The sequence below is a fragment of the Mycotypha africana genome (assembly GCF_025528875.1).
Source record: "Mycotypha africana strain NRRL 2978 chromosome Unknown BDF20scaffold_1, whole genome shotgun sequence".
Lineage (NCBI taxonomy): Eukaryota > Fungi > Mucoromycota > Mucoromycetes > Mucorales > Mycotyphaceae > Mycotypha > Mycotypha africana.
The window spans coordinates 1672643-1692805 of NW_026515725.1; the positions used below are offsets into that span (position 1 = coordinate 1672643).

General features: G+C 37.0%; 7 protein-coding genes across 7 annotated transcripts; 3 read left to right on the top strand and 4 right to left on the bottom strand.

Moving 5' to 3' along the window:
* The first annotated feature begins 2 nt into the window (after nt 1–2).
* Nucleotides 3–3011, top strand: BDF20DRAFT_844359 (S-adenosyl-L-methionine-dependent methyltransferase). The gene is made up of 12 exons (XM_053079616.1): nt 3–84; nt 265–541; nt 625–683; nt 755–953; nt 1018–1138; nt 1225–1333; nt 1406–1604; nt 1701–1762; nt 1820–1910; nt 1970–2071; nt 2172–2345; nt 2434–3011. Exons 2-12 carry the CDS (start codon nt 403–405, stop codon nt 2646–2648), a joined length of 1470 nt encoding a protein of 489 aa, XP_052940643.1. The 5' UTR covers nt 3–84; nt 265–402; the 3' UTR covers nt 2649–3011.
* Nucleotides 3012–4391: 1380 nt separating this feature from the next.
* On the top strand, nt 4392–6692 carry BDF20DRAFT_967479 (ferric reductase like transmembrane component-domain-containing protein). The gene is made up of 3 exons (XM_053084984.1): nt 4392–5008; nt 5085–6070; nt 6135–6692. Exons 1-3 carry the CDS (start codon nt 4476–4478, stop codon nt 6452–6454), a joined length of 1839 nt encoding a protein of 612 aa, XP_052940644.1. The 5' UTR covers nt 4392–4475; the 3' UTR covers nt 6455–6692.
* A 1732-nt stretch (nt 6693–8424) lies between these two features.
* On the bottom strand, nt 8425–9636 carry BDF20DRAFT_810898 (uncharacterized protein; the record flags this gene model as incomplete). Its single annotated transcript, XM_053076634.1, has 5 exons — nt 8425–8600; nt 8820–8976; nt 9039–9263; nt 9324–9509; nt 9583–9636. 5 exons carry the CDS (start codon nt 9634–9636, stop codon nt 8425–8427), a joined length of 798 nt encoding a protein of 265 aa, XP_052940645.1.
* Nucleotides 9637–10130: 494 nt separating this feature from the next.
* Nucleotides 10131–11442, bottom strand: BDF20DRAFT_812241 (uncharacterized protein; the record flags this gene model as incomplete). The annotated part of the gene is made up of 7 exons (XM_053076760.1): nt 10131–10465; nt 10546–10586; nt 10660–10730; nt 10812–10966; nt 11036–11153; nt 11221–11316; nt 11386–11442. 7 exons carry the CDS (start codon nt 11440–11442, stop codon nt 10131–10133), a joined length of 873 nt encoding a protein of 290 aa, XP_052940646.1.
* A 96-nt stretch (nt 11443–11538) lies between these two features.
* BDF20DRAFT_904068 (arginyl-tRNA synthetase) lies at nt 11539–13443 on the bottom strand (the record flags this gene model as incomplete). Its single annotated transcript, XM_053082981.1, has 3 exons — nt 11539–11860; nt 11929–13142; nt 13234–13443. The coding sequence occupies 3 exons, from the start codon at nt 13441–13443 to the stop codon at nt 11539–11541; spliced, it is 1746 nt and encodes a 581-aa protein (XP_052940647.1).
* Nucleotides 13444–15733: 2290 nt separating this feature from the next.
* BDF20DRAFT_831433 (uncharacterized protein) lies at nt 15734–17420 on the top strand (the record flags this gene model as incomplete). The annotated part of the gene is made up of 2 exons (XM_053078448.1): nt 15734–15972; nt 16064–17420. 2 exons carry the CDS (start codon nt 15734–15736, stop codon nt 17418–17420), a joined length of 1596 nt encoding a protein of 531 aa, XP_052940648.1.
* Nucleotides 17421–17715: 295 nt separating this feature from the next.
* On the bottom strand, nt 17716–19106 carry BDF20DRAFT_844383 (uncharacterized protein). Its single transcript, XM_053079617.1, has 2 exons — nt 18267–19106; nt 17716–18168 (listed from the first exon to the last, which is right to left on the bottom strand). Exons 1-2 carry the CDS (start codon nt 19014–19016, stop codon nt 17743–17745), a joined length of 1176 nt encoding a protein of 391 aa, XP_052940649.1. The 5' UTR covers nt 19017–19106; the 3' UTR covers nt 17716–17742.
* Between the last annotated feature and the right edge of the window lie 1057 nt (nt 19107–20163).

Genomic DNA, 20163 nt, shown 5'->3' on the forward strand with positions numbered 1-20163 from the left:
CATTTTCAAGCCAGCGAAGAAGAAGAAATAATCGCCGTAATAAACACGGTTTTCCTTGTATTTCAAGGATTTAGATCATTACAGGTGAGGAATAGTACGGTTTTTTTTTCTTTTTTTTTTTTTTTGTTTCGCACTGCTAACAAGTTTTTGGAATTTGAATCATTGTTTAAACGGTTTATATTTTGGTCTACAACACAATTGCAACTCATCTAAAATGAAAATATTAATCGTCCAAAAAAAAATGTATTTCATCTAAAATATTAGTTAAAATACTGTAAACATGTAAGCTGTAGCAGGCCAAAAATCCCGCTCACGAAATGAATAGTCACTTCGGGATTTCTTCAAATTGATAGTGTAGCTTACGATCGTTCAAATCTCATCACAAGAGATTAGATCTGCACAATGAATTTTTATCAACATGCTGGACGAATACTAGATAAGTTATCTCGCCACGAAGGTACCATCAAAGGTCTCGTTATTGGCGATCCCAAAGTTAAAGATAAGAAAAAGATGTATGCTCTTGTTTGCGAAACGCTCAAATGTAAAAAAAAACCAAAAAAAAAAACCATGATCAGTGGAAATAAAAAGAGTCGCAAGGATATTTATAAACTACTGTTCTGATAGATAAACAAGTGCTGAATGAAATTATTGATGCGTCTAAGATTTGTGTGATCGAAAAGAAGGTATATAATGTTATACGACTTTTGCTTTATTATCCTTTCTTTTCCTAACCTATGCCACCGTTTAATTTTAGTTAAAGAGATCTCTAGCCATGGTATTAATTCATGACTTGTTATTCACAAAGAGAGGTATCACTGTTCGAAACGATGTACCTCTGAAACAGTGCGTCATCCGCCATCAAACAAGGTTGAAGTCAGAATTGACAAAAATTAAGGTTAAAAGAGGAGTATCTTCGAATGAAGATTTGGTCAGCCAGAAGGTTAAAGATGCTAGTAAGATAGAAAACTCAGCTTCTTTTCTGTTTGATACATCAGAATAGGCTTAAACATGAATCAGTTCTTATACCTAGATATGCTCGAGTTAACGAACATAAAACGACCGTAGAAAAAGCTGTTGAGTCTTTCCAAAAGGAGGGATACTTGTTGGTAGAGTATCCCGAAGATCTGCGTAATTTAAAGTAAATTTTCCAGAGGTTCTCAACTCATGTCATGTAAGGATGTACCTCAAATTAACGAATATGCTGTTTATCGTTTATTGTCACAGAACAAACGAATTTTGCCTTGATCGACATTTACGCGATATGCTCGTCTTTCATCCAAGAACGGATTTCCATGCTCATGCTCTCTATTTATCAGGTGATATTATTTTGCAGGTATTATCATATCACTTTTGGCAATGTCACTTTTCAATTGAACGAAGTATTAATATGTGGCTGATTTTCTAGGACAAAGCATCATGTTTCCCTGCTCATGTGTGTCAAGTACCTGAAGGAGCCCATGCTATTGATGCATGTGCAGCTCCTGGAAATAAGACCTCTCACTTATCAGCATTGATGAGAAATACAGGCAAAATTTGGGCCTTCGATCTTGATTCCCGTCGTTTGAATTTGCTTAAAAGACTTACGAATAAAGCCGGTTGTAAAAGTAAGTGCCATTATAAAAGATCCTCCCCAGCTCTTTTTTTTATCTTTTTTCTTATGCAATTTACTGGTCTTATCATAATGGTATAACCGAACATAGATATAATGCCTATACATGGGTCTTTTCTCGATACTGATCCTAATGATGCAAAGTTTGCACAGGTAAGATTTTTAGTTTATATTTGGTCTGCGGAAAGCAAGATTGACTTGATACTGTAGGTCGAGTATTTGATGCTGGATCCATCATGCTCTGGATCAGGTATTATTAGCAGATTAGATCATCTTGTTGACGATGAAGGATCTACAGAAAGTAAGGTGTCTACTTCGCGGTAAGAATGAGTTTTCAGAAACTAACCAGGGTATTTGTAGATGACAGCTCAAATAGTAATAACAGTAATGATCAGACCCGACAGGAGCGGTTAAAGAATTTATCAGATTTCCAGATATCAATTATAGAGCATGCTATGAAGTGTAAGTCCAACTCTTTTTTTTTCTTTTACTGTTTAAGGTTGCTGTCAACTTTAAGCTTACATTAATACTTTTTTTTTTTTTTTTTTTTTTTTTTTTACAGTTCCCAATGCCAAAAGGATAGTATATTCCACATGCTCTATTCACACAGAAGAAAATGAACACGTTGTGAATACAATACTGAAAAACAATCCTAATTTTGAGTTAGCACCGTACGATAGCATATTACCGACATGGTCAAGAAGAGGTCTAGTAGAGGAGTTTGGAGGAAACCAAGGTATCTGAAAACATATAGAATTTTCTTTTGCAATCATGATTGCAAAGTCTTACCGAAATTCTTTTTGCGTTGATCCTCATTCAATTAGACTTGGCAAAACGAGTGGTTCGTACCTCTCCAGCAGAAGATCTTACAAACGGGTTTTTTGTTTCTTGTTTTGTACGAAAGTCAGACAATATTACCGCTGGTTCAAAGAGATCAGCTGAAGAGCAAGGTACAGCCATACAGTATTCAAAGAAAACACCAACGAAGAAGAAGAGAAGACAAGCCAAGGAATCAAAAGTGCCTTTAACAAAGTTGTAAACACCGTGCTAATACTGTAAAGTCTGCTCACCCGTAAATCAGAAATCAGAAATCAGAAATCAGAGATCAGCCATCATTTTTTTATATTTCTTCGACAGTTTTCCGCAATTACTCTGCAATTTAAGTCGTTATTATTTGAGCATATCAATACATTGATTATCAAATTCTGTTTTTTAAATCTTGTGCAACAAAGAATAATTTTATGATATGACAGCCTTGAATCGAAAGGTTTTAAACGAGTCGAGTATGTAATAATTCGATTATAAGAGTCCTTCTATTCATATCAATGTCATTAAGTCGAAATGTCTAACACAATTGACAAAAAAGGATTTCGAGAAAGATGTCTGAAAACATGCAGTAACTGAAAAAGGCAAAAGGAACAAAAGACTGGGGGTAGAACAATAAGGACTTTTAAGTGTAAATCTGACTTAAAAGGCTATTATGAAACATTTACTTTTTGGGGAGGTTAGTGGATCCTTTAAACTTCGATGATTTTAAAATTGATAAGATTTCTTGTTTATGATGCTTACAACATGTCGGTGTTACATTTGGTAACGTCGTACATTGAGGTTTTATCAGATCTTCACCAGAGAAACCAATTAAAAATTTTTTCAAATGGTTACTAGCGATAACTGAAAAGATCTGATAATTGCGCTTTAAAAGATATGGAAAGAAATTGTCCGCTTTATTTTTTTTGGCAAATCATGAGAGTCTTTTAGGGTTGATAAGGAAATTCCGTGGTTCGTTACGAAGATTTTTAGTAATTCAAGAATCTTCATGATTTCAGGTTTCAGGGATAAGTTTGGAGGGGAAGAGTTGTTTGTAAGCTTCGTCAGTTACCATATAGGTTATTCTATGAAATAAATAGGAAAACAAATTGTTGCAGGCGTAACAGTACGTGTAGGAACTACTGTGCGTTAGGCATTTTTGTAGAATTAATGGCAAGATCTTTATCGCACGCAATGATAATATTGTAACACAATACTGATATCAAAAAAATCTGATAAGCTCCGTGTCAAATTTAAATAAAGAGTAGTATTGCGTATTTCTAATGACTATTGAAATTCAATTTGTGCAACGGATAAACGCGACAAAATGACACATTCCCCTCCCCTGTAACATAAAATTAGTGTTGGTCAAGCATTTGAGAAGAGCTGACATAGCGAACCACAACATGCATTAAGTGAATGAGCATTAGTCAAATGCCCTCTGCTACATGCAACTTATACAGTAAGTCAACTACTCTTGAGTAACCCTTGCATAGTCTTTTTGCAATCGCTTCTAGACTATTAAAATTGAAACGGAAACAAAATAAAACACAGCTTCTGATAACTAGATTGCGGTAACTTCCGCATAATTGGTTACTTTTGCACAAATAGACAGCTCGACAACATTGGTCAAAAGCCTCGCTAAGAGGTATAATATTTATCACAGTTGCTTTAGCACGACAACTGATATAGTAATTAATATATCTGTCGATTCTGGCATGCTTTTTGAGGAAATAAGGCACTATGGCGGGGAAATGCCAATTACACAGTACGCTGAGTCCTACGTAAGTTTCAGTTACATTCACTAAAATGATGAAGACCGCAGCTGGATGAATATAATTTATAGTTGGTGAAAAAACTGGAGTTACAGATCAACCTGTTCTTGCAATAAATCTATTGGCTGGGCGAGCGTTTTTGATTTGTAGTAAACTATATATTTAACATGAAAATCTTTTTTGACATTTCTTTTTTCCAAGTCCTTTCTGTTTTCTTTAACCCTCAACTTAAAGCTTAATATCATATCAATCATAGCAACAATTTCCTTAGTCAACGGAAGAGGATGGCTTATAGAATTTTTACGCTCACTGATGGTTTCCAAGCAGGCTATCTCTATACCTTTTGCTGGTGGGTGGTATTTGCAATTTATTCAATTGGTCACCAATTGAATAGAATCAGAGCCTACCGTATCAGAAAAAAAAGGATACACGGTAAAACAGATACTATACTCACTGATCTACCTGGTGCTCAACTCTTCCGTTCCCTCGACCGAGTCGTCCGTATACCTTTCGTAACAGAAATGATATCCCTAAAGCATATCCTTGGCATTACTTTCTTTATAATTGTTAATCTAATCTTCATGTTCTTCGCTCCTTTCACGGTGAATACTAAATACTCCGTCCCTCCTATCGCTCTATTTGATCGTCGTGCTGCCTTTATCGGCATGGCTAATTGGGGTTTCGTGTTTTTCCTCGCGCAAAGAAATTCTCTTTTGTCAAAAATGTCAGGGCTGACTTTTCAACAACTTATTCCTTTCCATCGTATTATTGCTCGTATTGGATTAGCAGAATTCTTCCCCCACTTTGTATATCGTATGTAAGTAACGCAACATCCGTATTAACTCTCTTGCCTCTTGACAAGGACTAACAAATTTTTGATTATCAAACTACAGTATTAAAGGCTATAGAAGGCATTACATTGTCAAAGAAGCACTTTTTATGGACACAGAATACTCTACCGGAACAATCGCTATGCTTGCTTTCTTCATTATGTTCGCTACTTCGTTCGAGTATATTCGTCGCAATTATTTCGAGGTTTTTTACTATAGCCATGTCATCTTTTTAATAGTCGCAATTATTGCTACATGCTGGCACGAACCCACCTGCATGGTCTTTTTTATACCCGCTGTCGGTCTTTGGGCGGCTGACCGCGCTGTTCGTACCTACAAATCTTGGATAGTCAAATCGACATCGGTCCGTGTGGATGAAGTGCTAAACGACTCTGCTTCTCAGGAGGGTATTGTTCGGGTCTTGTTCGAAAACAGAATCATGAATAGCTTTAAGCCTGGTCAATACATTTTTGCAGCATTGGTTTTGAATGGTAAAAAATTATGGGAATACGCCAACTGGCATCCATTTACTATTTCTGAAGTGTTCCGTGTCAATGACTCTGATACTGATAGTGGCATTGAAGAGCGAGTTGTTGGTGCTAGTCATAGTGAAAAAATTGCTACCTCCACGAAGCCTGACTCAACGGTTACTGTAAATGAAAAACGCAAAATCGCTAATTCTTCCGCTGTTACAATAGCGGATTCTAGCTCTTTATCTGATGTCTCCTGTCTCCGTCGTCGTGCTGCAACCGTTTCAGGTGATACTAACGCGAAAACAATAGCTTCCTTCCATATTAAAGCATTGGGTCACATGACGCGAGATCTTGTAAAGGCGGCCGCCGTCGGAAACAAGGTACAGGTTTACATCGATGGTCCTCATGGTCCTCATCTTCATTATCAAGATTATCCTGTTGCCGCTTATTTTAGTACAGGTATTGGTGTGACTCCTTCTTTGGCTATGATTAAAGACATTGTTGAAAGGAGATGCAACGGTGTTCGTACAATCACTACTGAAAATGTTTATCTGATATGGGCGATTAAATCAACCGGTAAGTTGATTCACTCGTTGATGCTGTCTAGCAGATACTAATTTTTTCTCTTTACATTGTATAGACGAACTCCATCCATTTATTGATATGTTCACTTATTGGAACGACAAAGTGAACAACTCTATACAACCCTTCCATCTTTCTGTTAACGTCTACATCACAAGGATGAAAGAAGGACCCAACTATTTCGAAGGTCTCAACTGTCTCAATGTTTCTTACGGCGAAAGACCAGATGTAAAAGTGGAAATGGACAAGATCAAAACAGTAAATCCTCTTCAAAGAGTCTTCGCCCATGCTTGTGGCTCAGCTATATTCACTCGCACCGTTGTTAATGAAGCTGTCGCTCATAATTTTGAACCTCATCATGAAACCTTTGAATTTTAAAAAAAGAAGCAAACCTTCAAGTTTGCTATTGTATTATTATCAAATATCTTTTTACATACTTAACTTATCTATATGCCTCTTGTATTATGTCCCGCAAAAGCCATGATTTAACACATACCTTTTCACCATTATCTAAGCTAATGTAATCTTTTTATATATTTCCTCCGCTCTTCACCAACTGTGTAAAAATTCTACTATTTCAATATTTAATAGACAAATGTACAAATATACAATACACATACAACAAAAATCTTTTACTCGTATCTTCCTAATCACTGTGTATTTAAAAAAGATGTATGGTGAATAAGTAGGGCTTTTTGTACAAATATAGCTCCGTGAGCCTTCTATTTCAATTTGCGCAAATCAAGCACAAAACTTTGTGTGATATTTTGAAAGACTCCAATTGATTTATATCGCTGAAAGGGAAAACTTTTAATTATAGTTGGCAAGCAATAACAAATTGGATCATATCAAAGGGTATTTGGAACAGTAGATAAGTACATTACTTTGCCAACCTGAAAAAAGGTGTTTCCTTCTCAATCTTTGAACTCGCATTTTTTATCTACCTACTACGCCCTCCATGAGTAACAAAGAAACGACAATTGTGATAGATAATTTAGGCGAAGATGTGGTGGAAATAGTTGGGCAATCCTAAAAAGCTTTCAGAGCATAGAAAGACTGTTTATAAGCGGACGTCGTCGAAACCTTCAAAAGTGGAATTAAAGTTGATGCATGAGGAACTTGACGATGAATTCATCAATAAAGTCATAAACGAAGGCCTTGAAAATAACATGAATACAAATTTCGGAAGAAAAGATACATTGAACCGGTAGACCTCAACAAGCTTTTCCAGAAAAAAAGTGATATGATAACAAAAGTTGTAGGAATTAAATTCAAAAACAAAGTGCAACTGCCTCCTCCAAGCATTCAACTTCCAAATAAAAACACTGAAGAACGCGACATTTTTTCTTCAGTACCTAGCGAGCTCAAATGGCTCGTTTCGAAAAATGAGGGCAGTGATGATAACTATAACGCTCTTCATGATCGTTTATCGAAAGAGAAAAACCAGTCGTAAATGCATCAATATTAACAAGAGCTACTAACGTAAGGCAGCGGCATTATCGTAGACCAACCGAGAAAAAGCTGAATCCTTTTAGAAAGCAGCAGCTACCAAAAAAGAGAATGGTTTACAATGTTTATGACGAAGATGAAAAGGAAGAGTTATTAGAGTCGTTTTTCGATGCTGTACCAAACAAAAAGAAGAAGTTCCATGATGTAAGCATAAATAAAATTACACTTTAGCCTAAAAAATTCCACTTAATCTTTTAAGCATTCCATATAGGCCGATAAGATTTCTTCTTCTCCACGCAAAAATATCATAGTAAAAAGGATACAATGTCCCCTTTGTAAAACATCATGTCCTCAAGAGGTAATTGAGCAGCATGCTGCAAATTGTGATGGAGGCACTGAAAGTGAAATTGTCAGGCGTACGTACTCAATCGCTGCTGCTGTAGCTTTAAGTAAGAAAAAAGTTAAAAGGTAAAGGAAATGCTCTCTCTTTGTATGTCTAAGCATCTTGTCTTTAACCAACATATTCTAATTCATCTCAGCAATAGCGAATTTAGCGCAGTTGAGTGTAGTCCTATCAACTATTATGCGGACGAAGAAAGCATATTGCCTTCGAATGGTACAAGTTTCAACAGTGAAGTGGTAGGGATAAGCTGGGAGTAGCTGGTCAAACTTATTTTGCATAAATGCGTATACCTTCAATTATATTTGTTCTATCCTAATCTTCTTAAGATGTTTAATAAAAAAAAAGTGAAAATGTTATTGCATGAAGGTGTATACCACTACCGCTCTACTCGTTTACGCCCTGCATACTTCTCATTGTAGGGAAAAGCAAACATAAGATTTATTTACAAAGAGGAACGTCAAAAAATAAATATGAAATGTGTTTAAAGAACAATTGCTCAAGAAGCGAACATATCATCGACATCTGCCCCGACTTCTTCTTCATCTTTATTTGCTTCTTCTTTTGATTTTGGTTGCTTGCCATCGACATCATTCATTGGTTCTCCATCGATATCACTCAATGGTTCTCCGTCGATATCATCCATAGGTTCTCCATCGACATCATCCATAGGTTCTCCATCGACATCGTCCATTGGTTCGCCGTCCACGTCGTCCATAGGCTCTTCATCAGTACCGCCCATAGGCTCTCCATCCACATATTCTGTAGGCTGCCCGTCGACATTAGCAGTTTTGAATTCCATATCTACGTCAGTTTGTACCCCCTTTGATTTTACTTGCTCGCCTTCGGTACTACTACCAAAATGCTTCTCATTTATATTATGAGCATTTTGACGTCTTTCTTCTTCAGGAATAGACACTGCATTGTGAGATGAAGTTGCTGACGCCGTGCTATTGTCCTTTTTCAAAAAGATTTCTTTCAACTGATCTGTGTAATACTTTGGGAAAATCATCCAGTTTTCCCAAACACTTATAACAGTTGTAACATGACGCTATATTGAAAAACAAATCAATAACAAATCATAAGCAAAGGCGACATCATTTCAACACTTACTCTCACTTGTTCTGCTTTTAGTCGAGCATTTATCGAACGGTATATGGAATTAAAATGATCGAAGATGGTAGGTAATTGTGCTTCAAACTCTTTTCTGTATTTCCAGGCGTTTGAGACATGAACACTACTATTATGTAGAACATCTGAAATGAGATAAAGCCTTGCTAATTTGACAGAGTATGGCGATTCAACGGCAAGTATTGATTTGCACAGCAGATCTACAACCTGAATATATACTATTTAAGTAACAGTTTATATTGCGTTTACTTGTCATTTAAGTCGTACCTCTGTAGCTGCATCTGAATGATCAATAGCAAATGTCATGGCCCTAGCAATGGTTCCTCTTTGGAAAGTTACCTCACGTAATATAATTCCTAATCTTTGCTTGGCAATTTGTCCTAGTGTTCCTTTTGTTACATTATCCTGCTCTGCCATTTCATCATCTGTATCAAACATCGGATCTGCACTATCCTATAATAAATGGTCATATTAGGAACCTTGTTCAGCCAATTCCTTTGCAGAACCGCCTTAAATTATGTCTTACTTCATCAAGCAAAGGTAACTCAGGAGGAATCCACCAAGGGCCACCTTCAAACATTTGGAATGCTTTATCAAACCATCTGGATTTAGTGTCGCCCTGCGACAAAGAATAAAGCTTCCATCTATAGTACACATGTTCAGGGGACTAACAAATATCAATCAGTATATAACGTACAATCATTCAAATAGAACAGAGCCTTACTGTATTATCAAAAAGAAAAGCAAATGTAGGATTGTCACGTTCTCTATCCATTATCAAGGCCTCAAACAAGGGTCCATGAACCAGCACCCGCTCAATCATACGATGAATAACTCGCATTAATTTTATATCTACGGGTTTAATGACATGGATTTCAGCTCGAGGTCTCGAGTGCTGAGGAAATCAAACAGTTAATACATAACCGCGCAATTGATATTTTGCAATAATGACGAATTTACCACGCCGCCGATGTTAGCAGATACTTGTGCATTGAAGGGAAGACCTGATTTGCCATTAGGTGCTTTCTTGTCAAGAACTAGAATTTTGCATCTATCAGAACCAAGTACTACACGTTATTTCTTTATCGAAGACAACCTACCAAAGAATGGCTGATCTGGCAAAGGGACAGCTTTACCCCATCCAACACGTATCACGAAACCATCTACTTCTTTACCATCCATGTGTTCTAATGCATCTGCTGCATCTTCCCGCTTCATGAAACTCACAAAACCACAATTATTCCCTTTATCCTTCTCTTCCTGTGTACGTGGCCACATGATTTTGACAGAGGCAATAGGTCCATGTTTGCCAAACTCTTGACACAAGCCAATTTCAGTAGTTGTGGGGTTGATATTACCAACATACAAATTGGTAGTGTGAGGATTTCCATCGTCGTGAGATCCAGATTCTAACGATTGGTACACGGTTAATACATATAAAAGAATCACCGTAAAGTTGTTGATTCCATACCATTTCTATAAGCCGCACCAGATGACTTAATATCTGATCTGCTACGCACTTCCTGTTCCCTAACAATAAACAGAAAAATATCAATGAAACAGGTTCTGTTTTGGATGATACTTGGTCTTCCTTATCCGTTACTTTTTTATCTCTTCTAAAAATGAGTCCAAATTACGCTTTTTCTGTGGTTTACTGTTCAATTTTACTGGTGCCTGATGATATTAGCGAAGATCTCTATTAGTACTCGTGCTGACTACGATTACAGTGTACATAGTAGCGTAATAAAAAGTTACGTTCTCTTGAGCAGATTCAGTGGAAGGTATAGTTGCTGAAGTAGTCGCCGTTTTACCAAAAGCTGATTCACCTGCTTTGACAAACGACATCGGTTTGAATTGAGAACTCTTTGCTGTTGAAACTTCATCGCTACTCTTATCGTCAAAAACAGAATCTAAAGTTGGCAGTCAGACATCAAAACCGATACTCAAACTTATTTAATGGCACAGTAGCTTCATCTTACTCTTCGGTTGGAGTGTTCCTGACTTCACAAACGATGATATTCCCAGTTTATATGGTTTTGATTCTTCAAATGAAGCGACAAATTCTGCATATACTTTAGCAGCTTCGGCGTTCTCTTGCTAAGTGCAGCATAATCAGTAAGATGATCTCCTTTGAATAATTACAAGTGAATTTTCAACCGGGTACCTGCTTTTTTTGTTCTAATTCCTCTTTATGCTTTTGGAAAGCACTTTTCTTTTGACTGCCTACAGTGAACGCCTGTATCTTTGTTGCAGGAATTGGCTAAAGTTGATGCAAAAATTTGACAAGTGTTAACGCCCATAATCGTTCAGAACAAAACCAGCGTTTTACTTTTATAGGCCTAGATTCTGGCTCAGGTGATTCGTCTCTCTTTCTTTTTTCACTCATATTGATCCAGTAGCCAAACACAGTTGTCTGTGGAGGAAGAGAGCAATTTATTATGTACAAGAGAAATTTTAATTTTCAAAGCACTGCTGGCTGTATTTAAATACGACTTAAAGGATCTACACCTAAGAGTTTCAAACCGTTGGATAAAGTAGTTTTAGCTGCCCAAAATAATAAACGCCTTGATTCAGCAGTCTGTGTTTCAGCATTTTTGACTTTAATGACTGCATTAGCTTGACTTATGACATGCGAAAGCTTGAACATATATTGAACCAAGATACTGGGATCCATTGCATCACAAGAAAAACGCGTTATATCAGGGAATTGAGAGATAGCTAGACACAATTCAAATGCCTCTCTTTCCTTCAAGAGAGATACATCGGCGTCGATTGTTAAAGGTATATTGATTTGCCGCTCAATTCTATAAAATCAATTGATAACTTAGTGCTCTTGCATTAGACAACTTCGTAAAGTACTGTATCACTTTACCCGCACATCCGTGCATGTGTGTATTGCAAATAAATCCCTGTATACCCTTTCACTGCTGTCATTCTATCCCATGCAAAGTCGTAGTTCTTGGTTCGTTTTGCTGCCATATCCTGAATGATTACAGCCGAAGCGCCTAATTTATCAGCAACTTTTTCCAGTGATTGATTTTCATTTTCAATTATTTGCTTATTGAACTGATCGTTAATTGTCATTTTATTCAACATATGATCTTTAGCCGTATCTAATATATCTTTCAGGAACACTGCTGTGCCTTTTCTAGTTGACATTCCCATTACACGACCGAACTTAGCATGGAAAAGGTTAGTCGGCCAATTGCTGTCATGATGGTGCAATAGCTCACAAATTTTGAATAACTGCTTCAGGTACAATTCTTGTTCAGTGCCTATGACGTAGACAGCTTTATGAAAGTTCCCAAAGTTCTTACGTCGCAACAATAAACTAGCCAAATCCCTTGTCATGTATAAGCTTGTGCCATCTGCGCGCTGTAGGACTGGCTTACCCAACTTGTATTTTTCTAAATTTACGACACTTGCTCCATCCTCTGTTTTTTCCAGCAAACTGTGTTCATTCAGTATTTGGTAGACCTTTTGAATGTAAGGTTCTGTTTGCGATTCTCCAGAATAGTAATCAAATTCGATATTAAGCCTCTTATAGATCTGTTTATAAGACTCAATACTTAATTCTCGGAAACGTTGCCATTGAGCAAGCGCTTTTTTATCGCCATCTTCCATGCATTTGAAATACTCAATCGCTTTTTTGTCAATCTCAGCATTCTCCTTCGCCAGAGCATTCACTTGGACGTAAACCTGGTAAAGATGTTCTATAGGGTTCTTTAACAATTCTTCCTCTTTACCAAACATGTCAAACCCAATTGCCAGTAAGCCATACTGCTTTCCCCAATCTCCAAGATAATTAATACCAACGGTGTTGTAACCGTTTGCATCATGAATACGCTTGATGAAGTTGCCCAAAATTGTACTGCGTAGGTGGCCAGCATGAAAAGGTTTTGCAATATTGGGCGAACTATAATCAATTAGAACAGTTTGAGGCGTTGCTAGTGTGTGGTGTCCATATTTCTCCTTTTCTTTATATACTTGGTGAAGTGTGGTTTTCATATATGCTAGTGGATTTACGCTGAATTTGAGATAAACACCGTCTGAGGCTACATCTTCTATAAGTGTGTTGGTCTCTAACTAAAAAGTACACATATTGCTCGTCAGCGACTTCGTAATTCTGACGAAAAAAATGAAGAGAGGATCTTGCTTTTAGAAAGTTGAAAGCTACCTTGCTGACAAGATCTTTGCAGATTGCGTTAACATTCTGCTGCTTTTGAGATTTTGGTTCTTTTCCCAATAGTTTTGGAACAGGTATAATAAACTGATGTTGGGGTGCGATCTTCGGTAGGTATAGTATCTCTTCAATTATTTTGGAATTAACAGAAGTAATTCTCGACAAAGGTTCAGCGATCGCTTGTCGAAACTTAGTTGCTGCCATTAAAACCCTGTACGTAGTGAACAAAAGATATACTTTTAAGCATGCATATTTAAAAATTCCTCAAAACGAACACCCGACAGCAAGAGTATTTTGCAGGGCGTCAGCTCTACAAATTATAACGTTCTGTGCGATTCTCAAAATACATCTTGGCTACTTCTTTTCTGGACTTATTATAACTTTTCTAATGGCTATTGCTTGATCTTTTCTTTACGTCTCGGATAGTTCTTAAGTTTCTATTTGTTTACTCTGCACATCAGTTTAACAATTATATTACATCAATAGCTTGATCGCATTTTTTGTTCACTCAATAATGCTGCAATAGCCAGGGTCGATCAGCTTCGAAATATAATATGGCGCAAACTATGATCTGTGTTTATTGAAACTGTTTTTACGACGCACTATCAATGAAGTCTCAATGGGGAAAGACTCTAGCAAGAATATTTCACTCACTTTATATCTGTTATATCTGGATTTCAATGCTTTTCGCAGCACTTGCCCATTTAAGAGCTTATAAACTAGCTGCTACTCTCTCAGTTTTTTTTTATTGTCGAACCATAAAGGTTTCTTCCAAAATAAGCCCCTATATCATGATCTAATGCTGCTTTCAAGTCACATTTGCTTCTCAAGTTGTTGCATACCTTTTCTTGCTTTTACTGTTCACCTAAACAATACATAGCAGTAACCATTTTACTTCTGCAAGGAACAAAGAAATTTTGAAAAAATAGATGCAGTAGCCTATTTGATAAAGCTATCATAGATGAGGCCGCATTTATGACTCCTTAATCGGTTATTTAAGCTTGGTCCATCGTCTAGGTTTTCAGCTTCTTTTTTGCAAGAGATTATGCATATATCTAAACAAATTATCTACATACTCAAGTAGTGGATTTCAGGTGTACTATCTACCTGTGCGTAAAAATCTTCATAAAGGTTGGTTCTTTATAGCCAAAACTAACATGTAACCAACAATATTTGGAGAGAGTGGGATGTACAAAACGGTTTGGGCTCCAGGAGTACTATACAATAAATCTAAGAGAATTTGCAACTTTAGCCAGAACGTTTGGTTCTTGCGACAGAAGAACTTTAGGTTTCGGCTTTTTCATTGATTTATTTCTACCTTAGAGATCAGCATATTCAGCAAATAATAGTTTTCAGCGTACCGTTCCTTTTCTCCTGCGACGTAACATGTTGGGTTAGAAGTTTCAGACAAATTATGTTGAAGCTGGTCGTCAATGACTACAAATCCATTAAAGGTTATAATTTAGATGCTATTAGTTAGTTAGTGATGGCCATAAAGTTCAAATAGCAAAGCAATGATTGACAACAGCAGTAGAAGTAGTAGTGGTAATAAAAAGATATAGGCTGTTTTTTTTTGCAGTTGTTTGTTTTTTCTCTTTGCGAAACTTTACGCATAGATCTTTTAATTAGAATGTCATTACATATAACCGTCAGTGAAGACCAACATTCTGAACAAAACAATAAATTAGACATCCGCCTCCGCCTCATTTTTGAGCGAATGCTTAGAGTTTTCTTAATTTTGAGCGTATTTCATCTTGTCGACTATAATCTGCAGATACAAAACGGCTAGCTTTACATAATGTGGGCAGTATAAGAACAGGCAGTATAGCTTTATTGTCGGACTTCGTGTACACCACCTACATAAGATTGCCACGTTTTGGGGTATAACTGCAGGATCAATAGCCTTCAATTTAAAATGATACTATTTGTCAAAGCTTTGCACTTTCACTTAAATACTTATCTAAAATGTGTGTATATTTTTCTCATAAATATACTCGATTTTTCCAACGTAACTTTAATCGAAAAAAAAACTGTGGATAAAATCTGGGGAATGCAGGAGAATTTTACCCGATGTTCTCAATGATAAAGTGAGCAGAAAAGTGATTTTAATGGTCTCTGCATTGCTATCCGTATTTTTCATCAAATGTTACACATGTGTTTGAAGGGTTTGAAAATGAGAATTTTGGCTTCTATTGTTTTCTTTTGCATCTTTCTCTCTTTTTCTACTTTACAAATTTTCCATTTGATCTGAGGGGCGAATTCTAAACGAACGCACCTCTTTTTCAAAACGGTAAGTAAAGCAAATGACATACAGCATAAGCGCATACGCACGTTCCTCTTTTTAATTCGAAAATATGGGTTAATTATCAACTTGTAGTTTGCAAATCTTTTATCTTCAACACACAATCCATACAGAGGCTATAAGCGGTGTAGTGATCGTCCTAAAAAGTCAACCTAAGAACTGAATAAACAAACGAAACAACAAGACTTGAAAATGGCACCTCCTAACGCAGAAATTTCCCATCCCACCGCTACCTCTAATGGTACCCTCAACTCTCCTACTCCCTTATTTAAAGTTAATTCCCCTAATGTCCAATACACGAATGACCACATTTTTTCCAAGTACACTTATTTCAACACGTTGGTGAAAAAGCAAGCTGATGGTACTTTGATTGCTGAGCCTACAGAAACAATTTATGAGTTCAAGACGGAACGTACTGTCCCCCGTGTTGGGTAAGCTATTCTCATAAATGGCAAATCGCGTTTGAAAACGCCTTAATGTCCTCAAGATCGCGTCTGAATGATTTACCAACTTTTTTTTTAGTGTAATGCTTGTCGGATGGGGCGGCAACAATGGTTCGACTTTGACAGCTTCTATTCTATCACATAAAAAGAAGCTGACTTGGCATACTAGAACTGGCGCTCATGAACCCAATTATTACGGCTCCGTGACTCAATCTTCCACTGTTCGTTTAGGTGTTGATCCTGAAGGAAATGACATTTATGTTCCCATGAAAGATATGTTACCCATGGTAGATCCTACTGAATTGGTTATTGGCGGTTGGGACATCTCTGGTAAGAACTTAGCTGAAGCTATGGAACGCGCCAAAGTTCTCCCTTATGATCTTCAACGTCAAGTAAAAGATGACATGGTCAATATGGTTCCTTTGCCTTCTATCTACTATCCTGACTTTATCGCAGCCAATCAAGAAGATCGTGCTGATAATTTAATCCCTGGTAACAATAAACGCGCCCACGTCAATCAAATTCGTAAAGATATTCGGGACTTCAAGGCCAACAATGGTTTAGATAAGGTTATTGTACTCTGGACTGCCAATACTGAACGCTTTGCCGAACTTATCGATGGTGTTAATGATACTGCTGATAACTTCTTGGCTGCTGTCGAGAACTCTCATGATGAAATTGCTCCCTCCTCCATCTTTGCCCTTGCTGCTATTGAAGAAGGTGCTCCCTTTATCAACGGATCACCTCAGAATACCTTTGTGCCTGGTTTGATACAACTCGCTGAACGTCATCATACTTTCATTGGTGGTGACGATTTCAAATCCGGACAAACGAAAATGAAATCTGCTCTTGTTGACTTCCTTGTCAATGCGGGTATTAAGCCTGTAGCTATTACGTCTTATAACCATTTAGGCAACAATGATGGTAAAAACCTGTCTTCTCAGAGACAATTTAGATCCAAGGAAATATCGAAATCAACTGTTGTTGATGATATGGTTGCCGCTAACCATTTGCTCTACGCCAAGAATGAACATCCTGATCACACCGTTGTGATCAAATATGTTCCTTCCGTTGGAGATTCTAAACGTGCGCTCGACGAATATGAATGCGACATCTTTATGGGAGGCCGTCAATCTATCTCCATGTACAACATTTGCGAGGATTCGCTTCTTGCCTCACCTTTGATCATTGATTTGGTTGTTATGACAGAATTGATGACTCGTCTTCAATATAAGACCGCTGATATGACGAAATTCAGTCATTTCCATAGTGTTCTCAGTATCTTGAGTTACATGTTGAAGGCTCCTATGGTTTCTTCCGGCACACCAGTTGTCAATGCTCTAAGCAGACAGCGTACGGCTATTGAAAACATTTTCAGAGCTGCCGTAGGTCTTACGGCTAATAATGAAATGGGTCTAGAGCACAAGATCTGGTAAAATTTAACCAAAATAGTCTAAGTTTATTTGCTCTCCCAACTATTATAAGACTGGAACCGAGCTCCTCTCAAAAATGAAATAAAAATAAATCTGAAAAAGGCGGAATATATACCCTTTTTGTTCAATTAAACAAGATGTGTAACTGCTCGTTTGTGTATTATAAAAACAGAAGTACTGGAAGGAAAGCACTCCAGAATATACAATAAAATTGATCTATGTGCTGTCTAGGAAGCTATAATAAACAATATTGAGTCGAAGAAATAATGACAAACAATTTATAAAAGAGGGAAATCGGTTGTTTTAATTACAATTTATGATTTTATTATGCTCCACTATTAGTGCTGGTGTTATTGTAATTTATAGGAGTAGTGGAATTATTAGTAGTGGTAATATTGTTGTTGAAGTCAGTTCTATCATTCAGGGTAAAGTTATTATTAAGTAATGCATTGTACAGTAAAGGATTACTATTCAGTAAGGCATATTCGTTTTCGAGAACAGATAAATATTGTGATGCCACCAGGTGCCCATTAAAACCACCGATATTATTTTCAACGACAAATGCAGAAGGCGCCAGCATAAAACCGTTGATAATGTGAGTCGTATTACGTAGCCAAACAACGTGGCCAGAAGGATCATATGCTCCTGTGGCTGTGGCTGGATAAACATTATACAGAACGGCAGCACCCTCGAGACCAGCCGCGGGATTTGCTGTTGACATATTGAAGAATGAATTATTTTGGACAGGTATCTGGAAAGTTTAAAGCAAATGAGTTTCCAGGGACGTTAGAAGAGCAAAATTATAGCTATAGGAAAGGAACGTTTTTTGTCGATGAGAAAATAACTCACATTGAAAATGATAGGTTTGTCCTTTGGATAGTTCGCATTGTATGGTCCAGTCCAGTTGCCACCATTGAAGATCTCCTCGGAATCAGAATACAGATAATTAGGTAATTCACAGAATTTTTCAGCGCATTTATTGAAAGTGTAGATATAATAGTCTTGGTTGCTAGTGCTTGTATACTCGCCATCTGTTAGGTATCCTACGTCACGAATAACCATGTTGGGTCTTTGATTGGCAAAGAATTTGGAAATAGTACGTGCCTCATTTTGGAGAACATTAAAGTCGATATTAGCATAGCGATTGCAGTCGTTGTTTTTTATGCCTTCAGCAGTGACACTTCCAGAAGCGTGATATGAGGCACCATTAACAGTTGCATTCTTGACAGTTAGAGCTCCTCCAATGACAAGACCAAAACTATCCAAAGAGACTGCAGTCGTATTTACCGGACAGTCTATCGTTCTGTCAGAGTTTACTTTGAAGTTGGTTGCTGTAAAATTGCCTTGGACGGCAAGTGATCCATTGAATCTCTGTGTTCCAGTTTGTGCTTCAAAATTACCGAAAATGATACCGTCAAAAGCTTTCACTGTATTGAGTATTGTTGCGTTGTGATCAAGTAAATTATCGATAATAGAGGAGTCTGGTGTTTCTGCTGTCACAACCTCATTGATATCTGATCTACGCTGTGGAGTCGCAGTTACAACAAACGATGTGGCTGACAATAAAAAGAAAGATATAGATGTTGAAATCAATTTCATGCTTGATTGATTTCTTTTTTATGAATAAATACTATGAAAAAGTAGAAAAGAGAAGAGAGAAGAGAAGTTGAATACTCACCAAATCAAAAGAAGGTCTTTAAAGGATGATGTCTCGTTAATAGTAATTTTTATTTTTATTTTTCAATTTACGCTATTTGTTTCAGTGCTGGAGCGGTTGATATCAATATAAACATTTTGCATGTAATCTAATACAATAAAAAAGAAATAAAAAAAGTAAAGGGAACAGGACACGTACGAGCATCAAGTACTTATTTGGCTGTCTCAGTCGTCCCAAAACCCGAAGTGTGAGCTTCTTCTTGTATCGTTGACCAATGCTCGAATACTTGCTAGAAAAATCAAAGTAACTCAACCATGCGGTATTGAGCCAAACCACACCCAAAAATGCTCGTATTCTTTAAACTGACAGAATTTGCAACCAGACAAAAAAAAATCTCACAGCAAATTCTTTACTATATTTAATAGTCAAGGACTGCTACTAATATCCCTTTATAAACAGCTATCAGCTAAGCTTACATCACTCGACTTTCATACCACTAACTATAGGGGCAGCGATAACAAAAAAGACCTCCAAAACAAAACATAAAAATAACCAAAAATAAAAAAAAAAATAACGAACCATATGGCTTACCTTTTTAAGTAACAAACCAATTTGCGAAAGGCTTCAAATCCGAGGTCTGAAACTTCTGTAAAATTCTAGCCATTCTACACGAACATGATGATGGTTTTTGAATGAACCTTCTCAAATAAGAAAATATGCCACACATTGCTGTCGTATGTGTACGTTTTCATGTGTCTTTAAATCTGTTTGAGCCACACAGTACTTTTTTCATTATGATATAAACCAGTAAACTTATCTCTTCAACTGCAAAGATATACTTTAAGGCATTACTCCGAAATTTGATGGTTTAAGGCTCACATGCTAGTTTTGAAGCTCTGAAAAATAAAATGCTGTCGTAAAAGGAAAATGTGAATGAGGCTTATGAGTTGCACTTTAACAAAGATAGAAAGTAAACAAAGACTATAAACACGCTTTTAAAAGTGAAAACGAAGCCATTCGTCATCAAAATAAACATTGGCTGATGACCCAGGCTTGCTGAGAAGGACGCCATGGTTGACGTCGAATAAA